Consider the following 20,658-nt stretch of genomic DNA (forward strand, 5'->3'; position numbering starts at 1 on the left):
GTAGGCAAGCATTGGACTACAAAGCAGGTGTCCTGGGTTCTGTTCCCAGCCCTGCCACTGATTTCCTATGGGTATGGCTACACTTCCAGCTGTACCGTGCTCCCGCGGCAGCGCTTTGAAGTGCGAGTGTGGTCGCGGCGCCAGTGCTGGGAGAGAGCTCTCACAGCGCTGCAGGTACTCCACCTCCCCGTGGGGATTAGCTTGCAGTGCTGGGAGCCGCGCTCCCGGCACTGTTTACACCGATGCTTTACAGCGCTGTATCTTGCAGCGCTCAGGGGGGTGTTTTTTTCACACCCCTGAGCGAGAAAGTTGCAGCGCAGTAAAGCGCCAGTGTAGCCAAGGCCTGTGTAACTGGGGAAGTCACTTCAACCCTTTAGTTTCCCTAGCTGTGAAATAGGAGTAGTGATTGTCACCAGCCTTTTTAACACTACAGATAAGTGTTAAATGTTGCTGAGGCAGTAGGGTGAATGACACCCAGCAAGTAACTGGTCCTTGCCTTGGGGATCTTACAGTCTAATTAGTTAATGTTTGTTCAGTGCTTTGCTAAGGTAAAGTGCAGCCGAAGTACTAAATATTATTACTGTAAAGGCACAGTGTGTGCACAGCAGGATATTGAAATACAGACCAAAGGGAGACTGGAGTTAGAGCGGGACAGCTTCACAGAACGAGCATGGGCAATGGATGTATGAGGTTTGGAGACCAGAGCCTGGGGGGAAGGGAAGATCTACTCTTCAGCTCTGCCAGGGTTCCCCTTTCCTAGTGCTGGTATGCTCCCTGCTGAGGAATTGTAACTACTCTGCCTGCTTACCTAGGAAGAGTTGGGGAGAAGCACCACGTTCTGTTTTCAATACACTGAGACAAACAGGCACTTTCAGCCCAGCGGATCCATGTTGTAGATGACGTGCTTTTAGCTGCTTTTCTTAAAGTCTCCATGAGAGAGAGCGCAGAGCGTGGCCTGACCCTCCATCCTAAATCCTCTCAAACTGCTCCCTTGCAGACAAACTTATTGTGTGGAGAAGTGCAACACACAGAGAACAGAATCTCAGCTGCCTGCTTGAAATGTTGCCTCCAGAAGGTTTGTGTTTCTGTAACAAGGGCACTTGCTAAATCCATTTTTCAACGGCAGCTAGTAACTTTTGTGGAAAAGTCCATCGTTTTCATTGCAGAGTTGACAACAGACTCATATTCTTTACTGGTTTTTTTTAATTTTGCAATTTTTTTTACAGTTTTGTCAAAATGCGGCTTGGATTTTTTTTTAACAGCAGTTTTCAAATGTTGACATTGTTATAGGTTGCACACCTGAGTTTTCAGTGAACAGAACTTGTGGATACCATTTCAGTAAGGATCAGGGCAGAGATTGCAATTAAAAATGTTACGAAAAATTTCACAAAAACAAAAAATCTGAGCATGTCAACTGCTCTCCATGAAAACTTTCAACTGAGAAAAAAGGACAGTTTTCAACCCAAAATTTCCTTTTTGAAAAATTTGTCAGCTCTACTAAACACATACAAATATCTTGATTGCCAGCTTAGCTATGAGAAAACGATTAGCCCTGAATACACTAGCCCAAATTGATTGTATGGTCCATAAGGAGCAGTAATATTGGATTTATATGCTCTCTGCTGGGCTTCTGCCAATAGAGGGTCTTACACATGCACACACGCCTGTCTGACATTACATCCAGAAGAAGGCAGTGGTGATACAGACACAATAGCCACTACAGAACATTTCTTCCATTCTCAATAGCACCATTCTTTTAAGGAATCTGAAATGAATTCCTGTCTGCTTCTTACAAAGGCAGCTCCCCATCCCTCATCATCCTCACTACCACCTCAATATGAATTACATTTCACAGAGATGCTGAGGCTGCAACTCCTGGAATGGCAGGGGTATAGACACACCTGCAGGTACCCTGCACAGTGAGATAATGATAAACCTCAAGGGTACGTGCAGGGTTGTGGAATAAGCACCAAACTATTCATATGAAGATCTCAACAAACTTTATGTACCGGGATCACTTATCATCCACGAAGATACAGCCACCTCTGGGGTGGGATGAGACAGCTGTTTAACACACTACATACCAGTTCTAGAGAGGAATGAAGGTGAAAAGCATAGGCCAGTGTAAAATGAGGATGCTGTACATGCCTGGGGGAAGGGGTTGTGAGGCATAGGTAATTCGTGTTCATAAAATACTTTGAGAGCCTGGGATAAGAGAAAAAATGTATAAAGAGCAAAGTTAAAAGGTGATTTTTTTTACCTCAGGAGTGGTCTCCTTTGTGAACTTCCTTTCTAGCCAAACATGCTCCCCTCTAATATCCCTTCATGCTTCACAAACAACTTCCTGTTTTCAAAGCACTTTCCAAGCAACTTCCCCGTCCCTCTTGTGAGCTGGCTCAGTGCCATGATCCCCATTTTACAGATGAGGAACTGAGGCACAGAGAGGAAAAGTCCTCACCTAAGGCTCACCACACAGTGACAGAGCTGGGATTAGAACCTAGCAGCTCCCAGGCCTGTGCTCAGACCACTAGGCCATGCTCCTGCCTCCCAGTGGGGGGCAAGGTTTTGTAGTATTGTACCAGTCTCTTACTGAAACCGTTTTCTGGAGAAGCTACAGCCGATGCCAATCAAACCCCATGCAGTAGGGAAGAGCCCTTCCATGCTCTGTGGTGACAGTGCTCTGACCCTTGCTGGCTCTGAGCCTGGCAGGTAACCAGCTGCTTATAACATACCCCAAGGGGCAGGACAGGAGAGACTGTTCCACCTCCCTTCCTCCCCTCTCGCAAGCTGTGCCCTTGCTAGCCCAAGCCAACAGCCTCCCTGCAGCAGGAGCGACTAAATAGCTAGTGCTGAATCATATGAATTTGATGAATGACTGCAGTGGCGGGATAGGAAGAGGGAGGGAAGGAATGGGGACGGGTGAGGCAGGCTTGTCGGGTTTCTCTCTCCCACTGTCTGTCACTCTAGATGTTGAGCGTCCTGCTCCTTGTGGCACCATGACAGTGCAATGCTGCTAGCGCTTGGAGGTAGAGAAGACTGAACTAGGCTGAGGGAGGATGCTGATTCCACCTGGAGGATGTTGGTGCGACCATGGCCCTCTGGAGCAGAGTTAAGCATAGAAATGAGAGCTGGAAAGGATGCCCTGAGACAGCTATCCCATCCCACACACCCCTCTGTCAGCCAGTGCAGGGGCGTCCCTGGCATCCCCAGGGATGCAGGAGGGAGGAGAGAAGTAGGGGCAGGCTGCCAATTCTTCATGCATCAGAGCCCACACACATGCCGTAATGGCCCCAATGTCCTGAGACTCATCTCTCGTCTTGCGTCTCCAGAGACTTCTGGCCACAGCTGCTGCGTGGAGGAGAGTTTCCCAGCTCCCAGGCTGCTCGTGGGAAGTTTAGCAGGAGGTGTGGGGGGGAAGGGAGGAATTGACAAAACCTTTCACCGTCCCTCCACAAGCAGCTGCTTCTGTCCTCGGAGTGACTCCATTGCGAGCCCCCCGTGTGACCCCTTCCAGCCGCCTCAGCCGGTATGTGACATTACAGGAGACTTTTGCCTTTGTGTGGCTTGTTGGTTTCAGAAAGCAAATCTCAGGGCTCTGCCCTGGGTTCATGTAACTCTGTAGCAGGATTTCCTAAACATGGGCCTGACATGCCTCTCTTGAGAGCAGGAAAATCACTCAGGCTTCCCCTGTTGTTCTTCCATTTAAAATGAGGGCTATGCATGCATGGGGGTTGGAGGCAGTGGTGCCTTTGAGAAGCATCTTTTAATTGTAAATTGGGGCATCCCTCTGGTTGGTTTCTAATGTGGGGCTGTACCCATTGGGGGACCCCGATGAGGAGCTATCTGTGCATTGGGTTGGGGTCCGAATATTCAAAATTAACTTTGCAAGATTCTGCTCAACCTCCCACCTCAGCTCCAGCCTGCGCTGGCCAGTAGCAGGAAAGCAGACAGCAGCCCCTGCTCCCCTCTGCAATTCTCAAACTACAGCACCCTCCCATGAAAAGACAATAGGAGGAAGGGAAAGGTGAAAGAGGAGACGAAACATATTTCAACACCATTATTTCCTCCTTTCCCTGCCGCACTATTTGAGCTTTGGTTTCATTTAGCCACTGGTGGCTGTTCAGGGCCCCATGCCATACCACTGCCCATCCTGGACGTGCCGTGTGGATAAGCAGAGGAATTTTAGTCTTACAGGTTGTCAGACTGGCACCTTTCACCAGCATTGAATTTCATGAGTCAAACTCATTCCTGATGTAACTTCACTGAAGACAATGGATGATTTTACCCCATTTGTAAACTGGAATTTGCTTGTCATTCCCTGCTTCTGGGTTCAGGAGATTTGATCACACTGAGTGACTAACTCCAGTATGGGATCTGCATGGGCTGAGCTCCTGTCAGAGGGAGTGCTTCTTACCCTGCTCTCTCCTTCAGAAAAGCAGAGGCTGGTCCCAGCCAGATCTCAGGCTGCGGGTTTTTCACTGACTTGTCTAAATAGGTTTGTAGCCCTCCTCTCATGCCACTGCCTTTCCATTGGGTTTTCATGTTGCTGTTATCCCTTCTCGCCAAGGATGCTGCTACTAGCAAGGTTTTGAGCTGCAGCTCCCACATGGCAAGATACTTTTCCTGCTGCTGGGACTTTGACAATATAGTTCTGGACACAACAGACTCAACTTAAGAGGTCAGGTTTGCACTGCTGTTTGCATGTCCCTGGTTGCATCCACTCCAGCTGTGACATTACCTGTTCCTCTTCCTGTTGGTTAGATGGTAACATTGGTAGCATTGCCCTGCAGTAAGTTTATGAGCAAGAGATGTGCAAGGGCCTGTGTAGATAGAGAGAAGTAGCCGGCAGGCTGGTCTTGTGAAGAATGGACTGATGCCACATTCCTTTGCACAGCATCTTTCAGACCAACTACCTTATGGAATTAGGTACCAAATAATCAGCAGGGCAGGGTGACGCTAAGAGGCCAGAGAGAAAAGAGGTGGAACATGGATCAGGTGGAGAAATATGGGGCAGCTGTTGCAGATTCTGGGAGCTGCAAGGGGTGAGGCTGTCTCACCAACCTGGTAGCACTATACAGAGGGACAGTGAGGAGCCTGGTAGTAGAATGACAGAGAAAGTGAGCAGGGGAGTAAAAAGAGAGACAGGCCTGGAGGTCCTCTGAGCCATAGCCCTGGAGCTTTTAAAAACACAGATGGCAGATTTGAATCCTCCCCTGAAATGCTCCTGGAGCCAGCAGTGCTCGGTGAGAGGGAGGCAATGGGACTGCTTCTCCTTGTGCATTGGAGAAGGTGGTAGCAGCACTGTGCAGGTGCTGGAGTCTGGAGAGCTGGAATCTGGGGAGGCCATAGAGAAGGAAGCTGCCATAGCAGAAGTGACAGGAGTGGAAAGTCTGGCTAAGATGTCAAAAGAGGCACACCTGCAGCAAGGCTGGAAAGGTGGTAGGCTCAGATTGCCAGACAGGAAAGGTAGGCACCATGGTTAGAGACCGTAGGTGCAAATAGAAGATTTGAGTCAAGGGTGGAGCTGGGGTCGTATCTGTGTACAACAGAACCCTAGTGATCCTAAGGTCCCTGGGGAATCCCCAACCCTTCAGACAATTGAGGGAGGCATTCCAGCCAGGTCTCTTGATTGCAGATTGCTGGCTGATTCCCCTGATTATAAGGGACAGCAGGAGAGAACATCAGTAATTTTGTGTTTAGTCTCTGGTCAAGGGCTATAGGCACCATTTCAATCAAAGCATTTCTTGGTGTGACATTTGCATATGGAATCTGGGTCCGATGGGCAGTGTGTAGTTCTTTGAGAGAGGAATGCGATGCAGTCCTAATGCAGAAGGCAACATATCCCAAATCACTGGGGTCTGATCTCTTTTCAGGACTTGGAGGTAGTGATATTCACACATGGCTTAATTTCTGTAGCCCATTAACAAGGTAATGACTAGATCCATAGGCTGTGTTCACCTCACAGAAGCTCACACTGTGTAGGGGCTGTGGGATGTGAGATGAGGCTCTGATTTCCTGAATCTGCTGTCCTGGTGATTGGTCCCAGATCTGGTCTCCTTGATGGAGAGGCAGATTTTCTGCTCACAGCTGAGATCTGATGGGATTAAAGCCCACGCCAAATGGCTGTGAGCAAAGGAAGTTTCCCAAACAGATTCCAGTAGGGATAAACAGAGTGAGGAAGAGACTCTGGGATATCTTTCTCAAGGAGCTTGCCATCCCAGCACTAGGATGTGGGCTCAGGGAGGTGGGGGTACGGCGGCTTGGTAAGGTTGAGTAGGAAAATATAGGAGGAAGCTTTTCTTGCACCAGTAACTCCCTCTGCTGGAGACCCAGCTGGCACTGCTGGGAGTGCAGAAATTTACCCTCCTGACCACTCCTTAGCACTGTGATGCTAGGATCATGAAGGAAAATGAGCAGAATGCCAAACACTGCCTAGTGCTGTTGATGTTTTTGGTGGCAAAAGTTGGCACCTGTGAGTGAGGGTGAACTTCATAGGGAGAGAGAATGAGTAAAGACTCTACCCGCTGCCCAGTGGTGCAAGTTGGGTGATACGATATGGTACGCCATACCAGTAAGCTATTTATAGCCAGTACACCACACTGGAAAGTACAGGAGGAGCATAATGTAGGGCTGCCAGGTAGCCCCATGCTGGCAACTCCTCCGGCGTGGCCAGGACCAGTGCAGGGATGTTTCGCGCCCTTGGCGAAACTTCCCCCTGCGCCCCTGCCCTGAGGCGCCCCCCCCATGGCAGCTCCCCCCCTCTGCCCTGAGGCGCTCCCCTTGCAGCAGCTCCCCACCCCCACCCTCTGCCCTGAGGCACCCGCCCCCCAGCCCCAGCTCACCCTGCTCTGCGCATGAGCACCCCAAGCACGCCACCCCCACTTCACTTCTCACACCTCCCAGGCTTGCGGCGCCTAAGCTGATTGGTGCCGCAAGCCTGGGAGGCGGGAGAAGTGAAGCAGCTCACCCCTGCTCCGCCTCCTCCCCAAGCACGCCGTGACCTGCTGCACTTCTCCCACCTCCCAGGCTTGCAGCGCCAATCAGCTTAGGCGCCGCAAGCCTGGGAGGCGGGAGAAGTGAAGCAGTCACGGCGTGCTCGGGGAGGAGGCGGAGCAGGGGTGAGCTGGGGCGGGGAGTTCCCCTGCGTGCCGCCCCCCCCTTACTTGCTGCAGGCGGCCCTCCCTGTGCCCCCCCTGTCCTAGCTCCCTCCACTTAAATGCCGGCGGCGACCGGGGTGGCCGAAGATTCGGCCGCTGCGGTCACTGCTAAAGAAAATGGCGCCCCCCCAAATCCTAACGCCCTAGGCGACCGCCTAGGTTGCCTAAATGGTTGCACTGGCCCTGGGCGTGGCTGTACCACCCCCAAACCTTTCACGCAGCTGTGTGTCTGTGTCTCCTGTCCGGGGTCTGTACAGCAGCCCTGCGACAGGACAGGGCTGGGGCGGGGCTGGGAGCGGTACAGCCGCACTGGAGGAATTGCTGGCATGGTGCCGCCCGACGTTCTGCTTCTTTTGCCACTGGGGTTCCGGAGCGCCCTGCGGTTCAGAAGTCTGCGGTGCAGCGGGAGGAGGACAGAGCCTCCCCCCACTCTCCCCAGGTAATGTAGGATGGATCATGGGGAAGGGAGGTGGAGAGTGTGGGGCCCTGGGCTCGGGGCAGGGTGGGATCACGTGAGGAGTCATATGGGGCACTCACATGCCCCCCCCCTTAAGTGGTGGCAGCATACCGGTAAGAAATGAATTCTACTTGCACCACTGCCCCAGCCCCACAGTGTAGTTTTAGTGGGTCCTGCTTTGGATATCCTGTTTCCCCATTGCGCTCACCTTTGCCCAAGTGGGAAATTGGGAGTGCCCTGGGCAGGGCATAGTGTGTTTGCTCCTTTCTGCCAGACTGAGCTGAAGCACTCTAGAGGTCACTGTACCCTCCTCTAGTAAAGCCACATCTCCCACGTTCTGTGCTGAGCTCAGCACTGAGATATTGACGTACCTGTTCCAGCCTGAGCTTGTTATTGATCCCTGTCTGTGGTGCTGAATCAATGTAACCAGCTCAGTTTTCCTTGCCTACCCCTCTAAGCTCACCACTGACCTTCCACTGATCACACAGAGCCGTAGGCCTGAGCTTTATCAACTCTTCCCAGTTTGGGATAGGGAGAGAGGGGGATTAAGGGGCATTGACGTGACATTATATCTCTCCCTACATCCCACTCCTGCAAGCTGGAGAGAATTCCCCCAGCACATACCTAGGAAGGGCAGAGGGGAGAAGAGAGCAGAAAAGAGAGTAGCTCAGGAAGCAGTGTGATCTAGTAGCCAGAGCACAGAACTGGAAATCAGGGCTGCTGGGTTCTAATCCCACATCTTCTCTTGGCTCTCTGTGACCACTATGAGCCAATCCCTTAGCCTCCCTGTATCTGTGTTTTCTTATCTGCAAAACAAAGCTGATAGCCCCACTGGGAGATAGATAAGGATTATGATCAGCTCTAGGCAAATACGGTCCCCCAAAGTGGCTGATTATTCATTTGAATTTTACAAAGGATTTGCTTTGCTGTGTTCATGGTCTTTGTGCATTCACTTTCCATGAATCCCCTAGCAAATGAGTTTGCTGACAGGAATGTTCAAGAGAAAGGACAACATTCACATAAAGCAAATTTCATATTTATAATGGGACATCTGATTCTGCATGTTATGCTCATCCAGTCAGACACTAGAAACAAACATCCAGAAATTTGCAGAAATTGTCTGGCAAATCACTTTGAATAACACATCTAAGAGAATCGCAGGCCATTCATGGACAGTTTGTGGACAGGAAAAAAACAAAATATGAATTATGAATTATTCTACCCATGCTAGCTGTAAATTTACTTAATTATTTTCTTGGCTGTAGTGACCTCCTTTGGAGGGTCTCAATGTCCTGTACAATGTGTTGTTATTAATGTGAGAAGGACACAAGATCTGAAGGAGGAACATTTTGTCGAAACACAAATATCTGTATTAAGTGAGGAAAAACTCAGGGCAGGTCACAGATTTATCTATAAATTGGATACAATTTCTTTTTTTATTGTGTATATATTTCTTTGCCTTCTTTGGGATCTCTGGCTTGTCATCTTGCTTAGGCAAGCAACGCACTGTGACTTTTGCTTTTCTGCCAAAGTCTTTTTTATTGTAACCTCATCAACCAGCTCCTGCCCCCAGCTCATTCAGCTGTTTCATCCACCTGTTGTGCTCTGCTGACATGCAGATTGTGAGCTCTCTGGGGCAGGGACCGTTGTCTTTGGTCCATGTCTGTACAGCACCTAGCACAGTGAGGTCCTGTTACTTGGTTGCAGTTCCTAAGTGCTATCACAATACAAATAATAAATAATGATAGAAGGATCTCAAAGAACTTTATAGACACTAAGGCACACACCCACGTTGCAGATCAGAGTTTTCCCCATTTTACAGATGGGGAAACTGAGTCACAGAGAGGGGAAGTGATTTACCCAGGGTCATACAGTGAGTCAGTGGCACAGTTGGGAGTAGAACCTGGTCTCCTGATTTCATGTCCCTGGCTTGTTCTATTAGAATATGCTCACTTATGGGTATATTCTGTGTGGCCTTTCGTCCCAAAGATGTTTACAAATTGTCTATGCACAGTAATCCCTGCATGCAACACTGAAATGCAGCCAGCTCTGGTGCAGAACGCAGAAGCTGTTTTACAACACACAACAATACTACACAACAGTTTAGAACCGAAGGGAAGCATAACCATGCATCCAGCTGAAAATTTCAGGGAAAATTTAGAGAGACAGACTCCTAAACACATCCAAAATAAGAGATAAGAGTTTAAACCCAAATCCTTTATCCTATTAAGGGAAGTTGGGCAAGCTAGTTTTAGGATACAGAGGACTGTATACTTCTTGGTTATTTATACTTGTGTTATTCAGCAGAACAGCTTGAAAAGGGGTAAATCAGTGTCTAAAAGGCGTTTCACTCAACCCAGGTCTCCCTTATAAGAAAATGATTTAATATGCTGCAGTAGTGGCCCACAATACTGCTGCATACTGTGGTGTTAGCGCAGTGTTTTAGAATATCAGAGTATTTCACAGTGATAATGACATGTGGAAATTAACCTCTGCTTTCCAGGAGTAGCCTTAAGAACATCTTGTGGGTCAGAATTAAGCATCCTTTCAACATATGTATTGTTAATATGATTATGACTCTGTAAATAAGTTATATAATTAGTTACCTCTCTGTTGAAAGAGTTCATAAGCATGTCTTGCAGGACAGAGCTAAGGTTGTCATTGGAATGTGTAAGGTGAAATTACCATGATATTATTGCTGACCAAATGTATGAAGCAAGAATCATAGAATATTTATGTAAATTATCTTCAGCTGGTGATTCACATAGTATACATGTAGTTATGTAGTTTGTTAATAACTTCTACAGCTTTAACTGTAAGGAAACCAGGATGTTTGTTTTGGAACACCTGAGCTGGAAAGGTGCCTGGTTCACTAGTGTCTAGAGAAGGAGACTCAGAGGCGGCTCTAGGTATTTTGCTGCTCCAAGTACGGCAGGCAGCTGCCTTCAGCGGCTTGCCTGCGGGAGGTCCCTGGTTCCGCGGATTCGCAGGCACGCCTGTGGGAGGTCCGCCGAAGCCGCGGGACCAGCGGACCCTCTGCAGGCAAGCCTCCAAAGGCAGCCTGCCTGCCGCCCTTGCAGTGACCGACAGAGTGCCCCCCATGGCTTGCTGCCCCAGGCACGCGCTTGGTGTGCTGATGCCTGGAGCCGCCCCTGAGGAGACTTTTGGGGTGGGATTGAGGTTGATTTAAAAGTTCTGGATAATGCACTGGAGCCAGCTCAGGGCTGTGTGATGGGACTGGAGGGGTTGTAAGGAGGCTGAGTTGGGGCTGCGATTGAGCTGCAGAGTCATGGGCCTGGGTGGGAGGAGGGTGGAATGAAGCTGAACTAGAGGGAGGGCCTGGGTGCTAAAATAGTAATACATGGAGCTATATTGATCTCATAATGCTGGGAGGGACCCTGAAAGGTTATTGAGTCCAGCCCCCTGCCTTCACTAGCAGGACCAAGTACTGATTTTGCCCCAGATCCCTAAATGGCCTCCTCAAGGATTGAACTTACAACCCTGTGTTTAGCAGGCCAATGCTCAAACCACTGAGCTATTGCTCCCCTTGCTCCCAAGGAGGGTTGCTCTCTTTCTATTCCTAGAATTTCTTACACTCTATAAAGTGCTGCAATAAAAAAGTGAGTTAAGCACAGGGAGTTGGGCAGGAGTTGGTTTGGGATATACATGGAGTTGAATCTGGGGGGCACACAGGAGGTTTGCCTTTGGGAAGCATGTGGATAGGAAAACTTAGAGGGAAATGAAATGCAGCATGTACAGGAAGAATCTGCTCCTGGATGGACAAGGATCAGCAAAGCTCTAATCTGCTTCTCTACATAGCTAGTGGGGAAGGGGGCAGCATCAGGGACCTAGCTGGAAAGACAGCATCCCACCCATCCCCCAGTGGCTATGTTCTTTGCTCACTGGCTCCCCCCTGTGGTAGGAAGAGTAAGTAGTGCTCATAAGGAACATAAGAACAGCCATACTGGGTCAGACTAAAGGTCCATCTAGCTCAGTATCCTGTCTACTGACAGTGCTCAGTGGCCACTGCCAGGTGCTTCAGAGGGAATGAACAGAACAGGTAATCATCAAGTGAACCATGGAAACAGTCATGGGTCATGGGCTCTATCTCCAGGAAAGCAGGTCAGAGGTGGGACAGGAGTTGCAGGTTGCTAGGAGCCTCCTTGTTTATTTGCTAAAGATCCAGCAGCTCCGTCCATCAGAGACTTTCTCTTCTTGTTAACAAAAGGGAGATGAATTATTTAGCAGCTGAAAATGCCAGATGGCGACAGCTCTGTTGTTTACCTGGGGAAGGGAGGGAGACATGCACCCAGCAAATGAACAGATTGAGTGCAGCTCTACAGGGAAGTGCCTAACCCTCACTGGCCCTGTGCCTTCATCTGCTGCCCTGACGCCTCACCAGCCTTTTGTGGGGGCTTTTTTCTCTTAGAGACCAATGGGCTGGGGCACTGGCCGACTGAGAAGAGGGCTGTAGTAAATTCTCTTGTCCTCAGCACTTTGAAAAGTGAACTTACCTTGCTCACACTCATATGCACCTGCTCATTCCTTTTCCATGGGACCACTTATCCCATGCACATGGAATCCCATTTCCAGAGCCTCTGTCGTCTCCACGGGGCTGCTCTGGGGCTCACCGTATAGTTCACCCTGCCTTGGTAAGGGGAGGAGGAGACAAGCAAGGAATGGGAGGCAGCCATACTGCAAAGAGTTCTTCTCAGCCCCCCAAACTAGGAGTTCAGCCCCTGATCCCAATGGGATCCAACTGTCTAGTGTAGACACAGCCTTGGGAAAGATTCCTGCCAGTTCAAGAACATGACATAGAATCTCTCCTGATGGGAGGCCAAATTAATGGCCTGCAGCCATCCCATCTTGGGCTGGGATCTTGTCAGACTTCACATTTTAAGTAGGATCAGTCCAAGTCAGTAAGTACTGGATGTGTGACCTCCATGGAGAACCCAAAGTGCTGCAGGGAGCAGCGTGGGTGACTCAGTCACAGGCATTGAGTTGGTACTGACTCCACTGTCCCCCTGTGATGGTAGGGGATGCAATTCTGCAGGGAGTAGTGGGAGTAACCCAGTAGGAGGAGGTGGGTGTGAGTACAGGACACAATAAAAATGGACTTTGGGGTAGGAATTTCCCTCTGGTTTTCTACGGTAAAGACTGATGTCAAAAAATCCACTTATCTGCCACACACCCATTCTCTTTAACTGCCCCCTCCCCTGCATGGCTGGCCAAAACATGTCTCAGTGCAGCCTCACTGCTGCTAATGTACATGAAAGATGGGCTATTAATTACCTACATAGTGACTGAGATACAATGCAGCCCCTGCTGCACCTCCATAAGGAAGGGGGATCCTTCCCCCACATGCTCTCCAGGCCAAATGGACAGTCCTGACTCTGGCTGAGCCAGGGCTGGTTTTGATGGGCTCCTGAGACAGCTGAATCCAGCCTTCCTCAGCCGGAGGGATGGAGTTTGTAAGAACATAGGCCCACATTAGGTTTGGATTTTAGCACTTGCGATAGGCCTACAGCATGTGCGCATAAAGAATGAAATCAAGCGAAAGAAAAAAGTTGTTGGAGTTAAACTCATAGTGACCCCAGTAATACCAATGTTGTGTTATTTGAGGTTTGGTCTAAGCAACAGAAATAAAGAAAACACGGTTAACTTGGCACCAAGGGTAGTAAATCATTGGCTAAAAATGTTAGTTGGGGAAAGATGTGGCAAAGTAAGATAAGGGGAAAACCCCTGATGAGAGCAGAGTGCAGCCCTAAACTGCTTCATCTGACTCGAGCTAAGGTCCAACAACCAGCAATGACATCTCTTGCTTGTTATAGTGTATAGTGTCTGCTAAGGGTTCTTTGTCAGAACTTTTCCTTGTGCCTCGAGTCACACCATAATGGGAAGGTGTCTCCCAGGTCTGAACCTGTTTCATTTTGGCCTATGCTTATAAACTGTTTTGTTGCTAGGGAAGGAAATACAGGTGTGTGTATATATATATGCTTATAGTTGTATTTTGGTTGTAATGAACATCAAGTGGGCTTTGGACTAATAGGAATGCCTGTGTGGAAACTGAGTCATGGTAAACCTTAATAAACGTATTAGGAAAATTCTTTTCAAGAGATTTGGTCCAATGTGGGGCCTTTTGGTGGGGGGAAGGGAAGAAATCTAGGCGGTACAGCATCTCCAACCAAAGATAGGTGAGAAAACCCAAGTGAGTAGCTTGTGTGAGTCACTTTTTGATCCTGTCCCAAGCTAGAGGACAGGAGAGTCTCTCAGTAATAATATCACAAGTTTCTATAGCCTCTTTCATCCTGAAAGATCCCAAACTGTTCTTGCCCAACAGAGATCACTCACTCTTCCCTGAAATGCATCCACTTCTGAGGTGTAACATTTAACAGCACACAGCAACAGCACACAGCAAGTTGTGGAAGAACCATCCTGTATGCCAGGGGATCGCAAATGTTTTCATAGCAAGGGCCATATCTTCATTGACAGACACCCATTCACCATCACCTGGCCCTGCCTCCAGTCCCACCAGGGATCAGCTAACAGCTCTGAGGCAGCTACAGAGATTGCCTTAGTAGGAAAGATGCAGTAGAAAAGTGTTACATGTATTATTCACCTTTAAGAGTGTGAGTTAGCAGCTAGAAACAAGGAGCAGCAGCCAGCACCAGTTTAGGGACCACTGTTGTCTGCTGCTGGAACTGCTGTGTAAATTCAGGGAGGCAGAATAGAATTACCCAAATTGGGCTCTGGGATTCAAATTCCTAGTTTTACTAAGCACCATGAAATCTTTAGTGGGCACGCCAGCCAAGGCCACAGCTTCATTTTTCATGTAAAGGATGGTCTCTCCATTGGCACAGCACCATACTTCACAGAGGGTCAGGAGTGACCCGGGTGGAAGAGGGCTCTCTCCAAAGCTCCCATCTCTGCAGTACCCAGGGGTGAGGGAGACAGTCTGCATCATTATTATTAAACAGAGAAGTGCTATGGGGCCACCTTAGCTAAAGGCAAACTAGGCAGCTGCCTGGGGCAGGAGAGGCTAGGCTAAAGCTGAGTGGTGCTGCGACCCCATGCGCCAGGGGTGCAGCGAGAAAGTGGGGGGCCAAGTGCCAGGTCACAGAACCACTCACTCAGATTTGGTCCAGCCAGCCCCACCCTCATCATGATGGAAGGGCGGCCAGGCCAAACTTGTATGAGTGGCGCTGTGACCTGGCACTTCTCACTGCACCCCCCACTGACAAGTCTAACATGCCTCCCGCCCCCAGCTAAGAACCTCTATCCTAGAGGGCAGGAGGAGGCAGCATGCTGAAGTTTTGCCTAGGGCAGCAGATCAGCTTGAGCGGCCTTTGGCAGTGCTACATAACTCAGCATACCAGGTAGTGCAGAATGGCCTTTCTGTGCTTCGGAGGAGGGGCAGCTTCCAGATTCAGCAACAGGTCGAATAATAAAAAATACTGGCTGGAGACAGAGGGCCCAGAGTCTCCCACCAGGAATCTGCTGCTCCAGAAATCAAGCACAGTGAAACCTGTATTTCCTGCCACCAGCTCTCCCTGACCACCTGTACAAAGGGCTAACAAAAATCTCAGACCCTGTAAGATTTGCAAGCTCCTGTGCATTAATGCACTCTGCAGCAGGTAGCCACGCACCTGACGTGTGTTCAGGCTCCCCCTCCCATCCAGCTGTGCAAGTTACAATCAACCTTTTTTGGGTGGCTGGGGAGCAGAAGCTACTTCAAGATCAGGGGGAACCTTTATAAATGTGATGAATGTTAATTACAACTCTTTTAACTTGTTTCAATAGAGAGGGGGCTGTGCGGTGGATCTAGTGAGGGACCCCCAGAAGGCTATGGGGTACAGTGCTTAGTGAGAGGATTGGGAGGTAGTGCTAAGCCAGGGGTCCCAAAGCATCCAAGGATGACAGTGCGCAGTGAGAGAGACCCAGGGATATGTGTGAGAACCAGTAAGAATTCTCTAAAGGCCTCAGTTTGTTGTGCCATGCTAATTGGCCACCTGCCAACATGGATTCTCTATAGAAACATAGAAATGGAAGGGACCTCGAGAGGTCATATAGTCCAGTCCCCTGCACTGAGGCAGGACTAAGTAATATCTAGCCCATTCCTGACGGGTGTTTGTCTATTCTGTTCTTACAAACCTCCAGTGGTGGGGTTTCCACAATCTCCTTAGCTAATTTGTTCCGTGCATTAGGAAATTCTTCCTCAAGTTTAATCTAAATCACTCTTGCTGCAATCTAACCCCATTACTTCTTGTTCTGTCCTCAGTGCATGAGAACAATATATCACCCTCCTCTTTAAAACAACCTTTTATGCACTTGAAGATTATCATGTCCCTCCTTAGCCTTCACTTCTCCAAACTTCAACAGACCCAATTTTTTCAATCTTCCCTCATAGATTATGTTTTCTAGACGTTTAATCATATTTGTTGCTCTCATCTGGACTTTCTCCAGTTTGTCCACACCAATCTGAAGTGTGGTGCTGAGAACTGGACACAATACTACAGTTGAGTCCTTATCAATGCTAAGCAGAGCGGAAGAATTATTTTTCGTGTCTGCTAATACTTCCCAGAATGATGTTCGCTTTTTCTGCAATAGTGTTACATTGTTGACTTATATTTAGTTTGTGATCCATAATAACCCACAGATCCTTTACTGCAGTACTCCTTCCTAGGCAGTCATTTCCCATTTTGTGTGTGTGGAATTGATTATTCCTTCTTAAGTCTAGTACATTGCACTTGTCCTTATTGAATTTCATCCTATTTATTTCAGATCAGTTCTGCAGTTTGTCAAGATCATTTTGAATTCTAATCCTGCCCTCCAAAGCACTTGCCAACCTCTCCCAGCCTGGTATCACCCACAAACTTTATCAGTGTGCTCTCTTTGCCATTAACCAAATCATTTATGAAGATATTGAATAGAACCAGACTCAGGAGAGATCCCAGCGAGACCTCACACAATATGCCCTGTGAATTTGACTGAGAACCATTGTTAACTATTCTTCCAGTATGATTTTCCAACCAGTTGTGCACCCACCTCATAGTAGACGTATCTGTTTCCCTGATTTGCTTATCAGAAGCATGGTGGCTCTGAGTACATTTTAGGGTTGCTATTCAGCTGGTTCCCTCCTGGTCAACTCTCACTGGCTTGATGGTCACAAGAATGACACAACATCCCCTTCCCCCTCCCGGCAGCAACAAGTGACATCTAGGGCCCAAGCCCAGTCCTGGAAACACAGGATCTGGTTTGGGTCTGTGGTTTTCTCCAGTATCAGTAGAGGATGAAGTGGTGACTGATCTATCTCCAGGGTGTGTGGGAGTAGCAGTGTCTCCAATATCCTTCCTTGAACCAACCTTCTCTTCCATGCTGATGACCTTGCTGTCACTGCGGCACTGTGCTTAGTCTCTGCAGTCAGAGGCAAGGCCCTGGGATTCAACTAAACCTGTTGCTCTGGGGATGAGAGAGGATCTAGCCCAGAGAATCTGGCCTGATAGGGTTGGCAGGCTGTATTGAACCTTATGGGGTGTGCTATCGTGGTGCTGCAGCCTAAAGTCAATATGGTTCCACCCCCAATGCCACCTTTTAATACTTCCAGTCACTGCTGTCTTGGCACCGTGGGGCTGGACTTTGTGACTTGTGGCATGCAGGGTCCTGCACCGTTTTAAAATGATGGCTCCATAGGTAGCTCTGAGCACCTCATTCCATGAACACTGAGCATGCAGCCAGCACTGGCCACATCTACTGGCATCCTGCTCCTTTACATGCCCCGTCTCCCCACGAGAGACTGGGGAGAGGAAAGCCAGGGAACAATGCTTGGATCTGGTGCAGCAAATCCTGGGAGTCAGAATGTAGCCTTGACGGAGGCTGAGGCGGGAGTTATATAGCAGTGGTTCTCAACTGAGAGTACATGTACCCCTGAGGTCACTGAGAGGTCTTCCAGGGCGTACATCAGCTCATTTAGATATTTGTCTAGTTTTACAACAGGCTACGTAGAACGCACTAGCAAAGTCAGTACAAACTAAAATTTCATATGGACAATGGCTTGTTTACACTGCTCTATGTACTATACAGTGAAATGTAAGTACAATGTTTATATTCCAGTTTATTTATTTTATAATTATATGGTAAAAATGAGAAAGTCAGCAGTTTTTCAATACTAGTGTGCTGTGACACTTTCATAGCCTGGAAAGGTTGAGAGCCACTGGTATAGAGCAACTTGGGATAATTAAATGCAGTAAATGGCCAGGAGCAGTTGGGATCAGCTGAGGGCTCAGAAGGAAAGAATGTGAAACCACAGCAAGATTGACAGAGCCAGAGGAAATAGGCAGAAAACCAGTGCCTGCTGGGAGCTGCTAACATAGTGCCTGTTTTCCAAAAAAGCTGCTTTGAGGATTAGCTGAGCGGCTCAGACCAGGAGGTTTCCTCTGGTTACCAGGGAAAACGAATGGAGTCAGAACAATGCTAAAATAGCTCAACTGTTGGATAAGTCTGATGTGATGGAGTCCAGCTGACCCAACTTCTGGAGGGCCATTGAGGCCTGTTGGCAGTAGAAAGCCTTCCTGTGTTTAAACACTATTGTGAAGAGCAAAGGCACCTCACACGTTGCCAACCACAGCTAGGTCCATACTGACCTGTTAGTTGTGGTTGGCAATGTGTTGTTTTGTTTTAACACAGCATTTCCTAGCGAAGACAAGTTCTGACAGAGACGAGAACACTTGGAAAAATAGCTCTGGGCTTGCAGTGCAGGAACAAGTGGTGGGCAAGGCCAGGATCTGAGTAGCTGTGAGCAACCCCACTGCCAGTTAGAGTGACCAGATGTCCCTATTTTATAGGGACAGTCCCGATATTTGGGGAATTTTCTTATATAGGTACCTATTACCCCCCCACCCCCTGTCCTGATTTTTCACCCTTGCTATCTGGTCATCCTACTGCCAGTGCCTCTGCCCTGTTTCCCACAGCACCTCCAGGAGCAGGGAAGCAATGAACTCTGGCTTTATGGCTGCTATGAGATCAATCCCAGGCACCTCAGGGCCCGAAAAATATCAGCAAGTTGGGAGGATGTCAGAGGAGAGCAATAAAAGTGATGGAGGGTTTGGTTTATGAGGAAAGATTACAAGAGCTTGGTTATTTGGCTTCACTAAGCAATGACCAAGGGGTGAGTAGTGGGTCACAGGTGTTTGAAGGGAGGAAGCCCCAAGGAGAGCAGAGGATTACTCAAGGGTTGAAGTCATTGAAGGTGAATAGCAATAAATATTTCCTAACAGCGAATTCTGTGAGGCTGTCACGTCATCTCCCGGGGAAGCGGTGGGAGCCCCATTGCTTAGGACATTGACGATTGGACTGTAGTAAAGCCGAGGAAATATCCCAGAGTGAACAGTCCTATGCTGGCAGGTAGGACTTTCGTATCTGTAACATCAAAGATTCTGGGTATTGGTAGAGGGGGGTGGAGGGTGTAATTTAAAAGATGAAACTAAGGTGGTGTGGGAACAAGGTGAACAGAACTCTGTCTGCCCCTCTCCTAGTATCAGTGTCTCTTTTACTCATAGCAGCTCACGCAAACGGTTCAGTGCCTCGTTCCTGCACACTGGCCGCACCATGATGGCAGTGACTGACTCCAGCCGCCAGGACTGAGTGGGGAAGGCAGCGAGGGACCTTGGTCAGGTATGAATAAAAATGAGACGGCATCTGAAAAGCCAAATGACAACAATCGTGTGTAGTCTTATGGAGTGTAGCCCTGGGACAGGGCTTGGAGCAGATGGGAGCTTCCCTGCAACCAGCACCCTGTCCCATTCCCCATGGCACCTCCTGCTGGGAGAGGCTAAGGCTGGAGAAGTTGTGAGCAGCCCACCAGCAGAACCCTGCCCCATTTCCTACAGCACCTCCAGCTGAGAGAGGTTGGGAATTGTGTTGCTGGGAGCTCTCCCATCCTATGTTCCTGTGCTGATCCCTACAGCGCTGGCTGCTGGGCAAGGCTGGGACTGCACTAGCTAGGAGCTCATTCCTACAGCTACTTGCCCTACACTCATCTCTGAGGTGCCTCATGCTGAGAGAGGCTGGGGCTCTAATAGCTGTGCTCACAGCCAGTTCCACCTGCTGGGAAAGGCCAGGACTGCAGTAGCTGTGAATTCCTGCCCGCTAACGCTCCCCTACTCCCCAACTCCATCTTGCCCCAATGGACTCTTCCTAGGTGTTTTGCAGGGTCTGTGTGAAAGCATAGATGGACAGCATGTACTTGGCTGAGCCTGCACCCGGGGGCGCCAGCCCCGTCTCCCTGGATGTCCTCAGCTTCCTGGACCCACTGGCGAACAGCACAGAGGAGCAGTGCTTCAGCGCCCGCTCCCGGAGCACGGTCCTGCAGGGGCTGCCATTCGGCGGTGTGCCCACCGTGCTCGCCATCAACTTCATCCTCTGGCTGGTGAGCGAGGCGAGGAGGGGGCTATGCCAGGGTGCCCTACTCACTCTCCCCAGCTCCCGGTGTCTGCCCAGTCTCTCGGCAGTGCCTCAAGTGAACTGGGGAAGGAAAGAGGCAGGCCTCAGGAGTGGGAGTGACTCAGTGTGGCTAGAATCGCACCAGGACTTTGAAGTGTGACACCATGGCACCTATTCAGCATGGTCAGATGACACAGTGGTCAGAATGCCTGAGCCCTGTCTCCACTGCAGCTCTTGCTAATGGAGCTGGCCAGGTGGTGAACTATGGGCCCTGATTTTCCTGGTGCCGATGAGGCCATGTTTGTGCAGGTGGAGTCCCCGAGAAAAGACAAGTGTCATAATCATGGATGTGTGTGCGTTACGTGAGCCTGCAGCAGGTATCCGATTCTGCCTGTAGGCATCTGGGTGGGTTCCAGTGTGTGTTGTGCCTATGGTGGGTGTACAGCTGAGCCTGGGAAGGTGTGGAAGGGTTGTATTGTGTGACTATGCTGGGCATACAGCTCTGACTACAGGGTGGGAGGTAGTTTCTGTGTGTGTGTGTGTGTGTGTGTGTGTGTGTGTGTGTGTGTGTGTGTGTGTGTGTGTGTGTGTGTGTGTGTGTGTGTG

General features: G+C 49.3%; 1 protein-coding gene across 6 annotated transcripts in view; it reads left to right on the plus strand.

Annotated features, from left to right (window-relative positions):
* Positions 1-20,658, plus strand: part of TMEM63C (transmembrane protein 63C) — a 70,467-nt gene that overhangs the window by 22,748 nt on the left and 27,061 nt on the right. For 3 of the 6 annotated variants that reach the window (XM_050955670.1, XM_050955668.1, XM_050955669.1), the window contains exons 2-3: positions 19,173-19,284; positions 19,811-20,038. In XM_050955670.1, the coding sequence (XP_050811627.1) occupies positions 19,841-20,038 (198 nt within the window). In that variant the 5' untranslated portion in view covers positions 19,173-19,284; positions 19,811-19,840. Of the gene's footprint in view, positions 1-19,169; positions 19,285-19,810; positions 20,039-20,658 lie in introns of all 6 variants that reach the window. The other 3 variants (XM_050955667.1, XM_050955666.1, XM_050955672.1) reach the window with 2 other exon arrangements.

The sequence above is a fragment of the Gopherus flavomarginatus genome, chromosome 5 (genome assembly GCF_025201925.1).
Source record: "Gopherus flavomarginatus isolate rGopFla2 chromosome 5, rGopFla2.mat.asm, whole genome shotgun sequence".
Lineage (NCBI taxonomy): Eukaryota > Metazoa > Chordata > Testudines > Testudinidae > Gopherus > Gopherus flavomarginatus.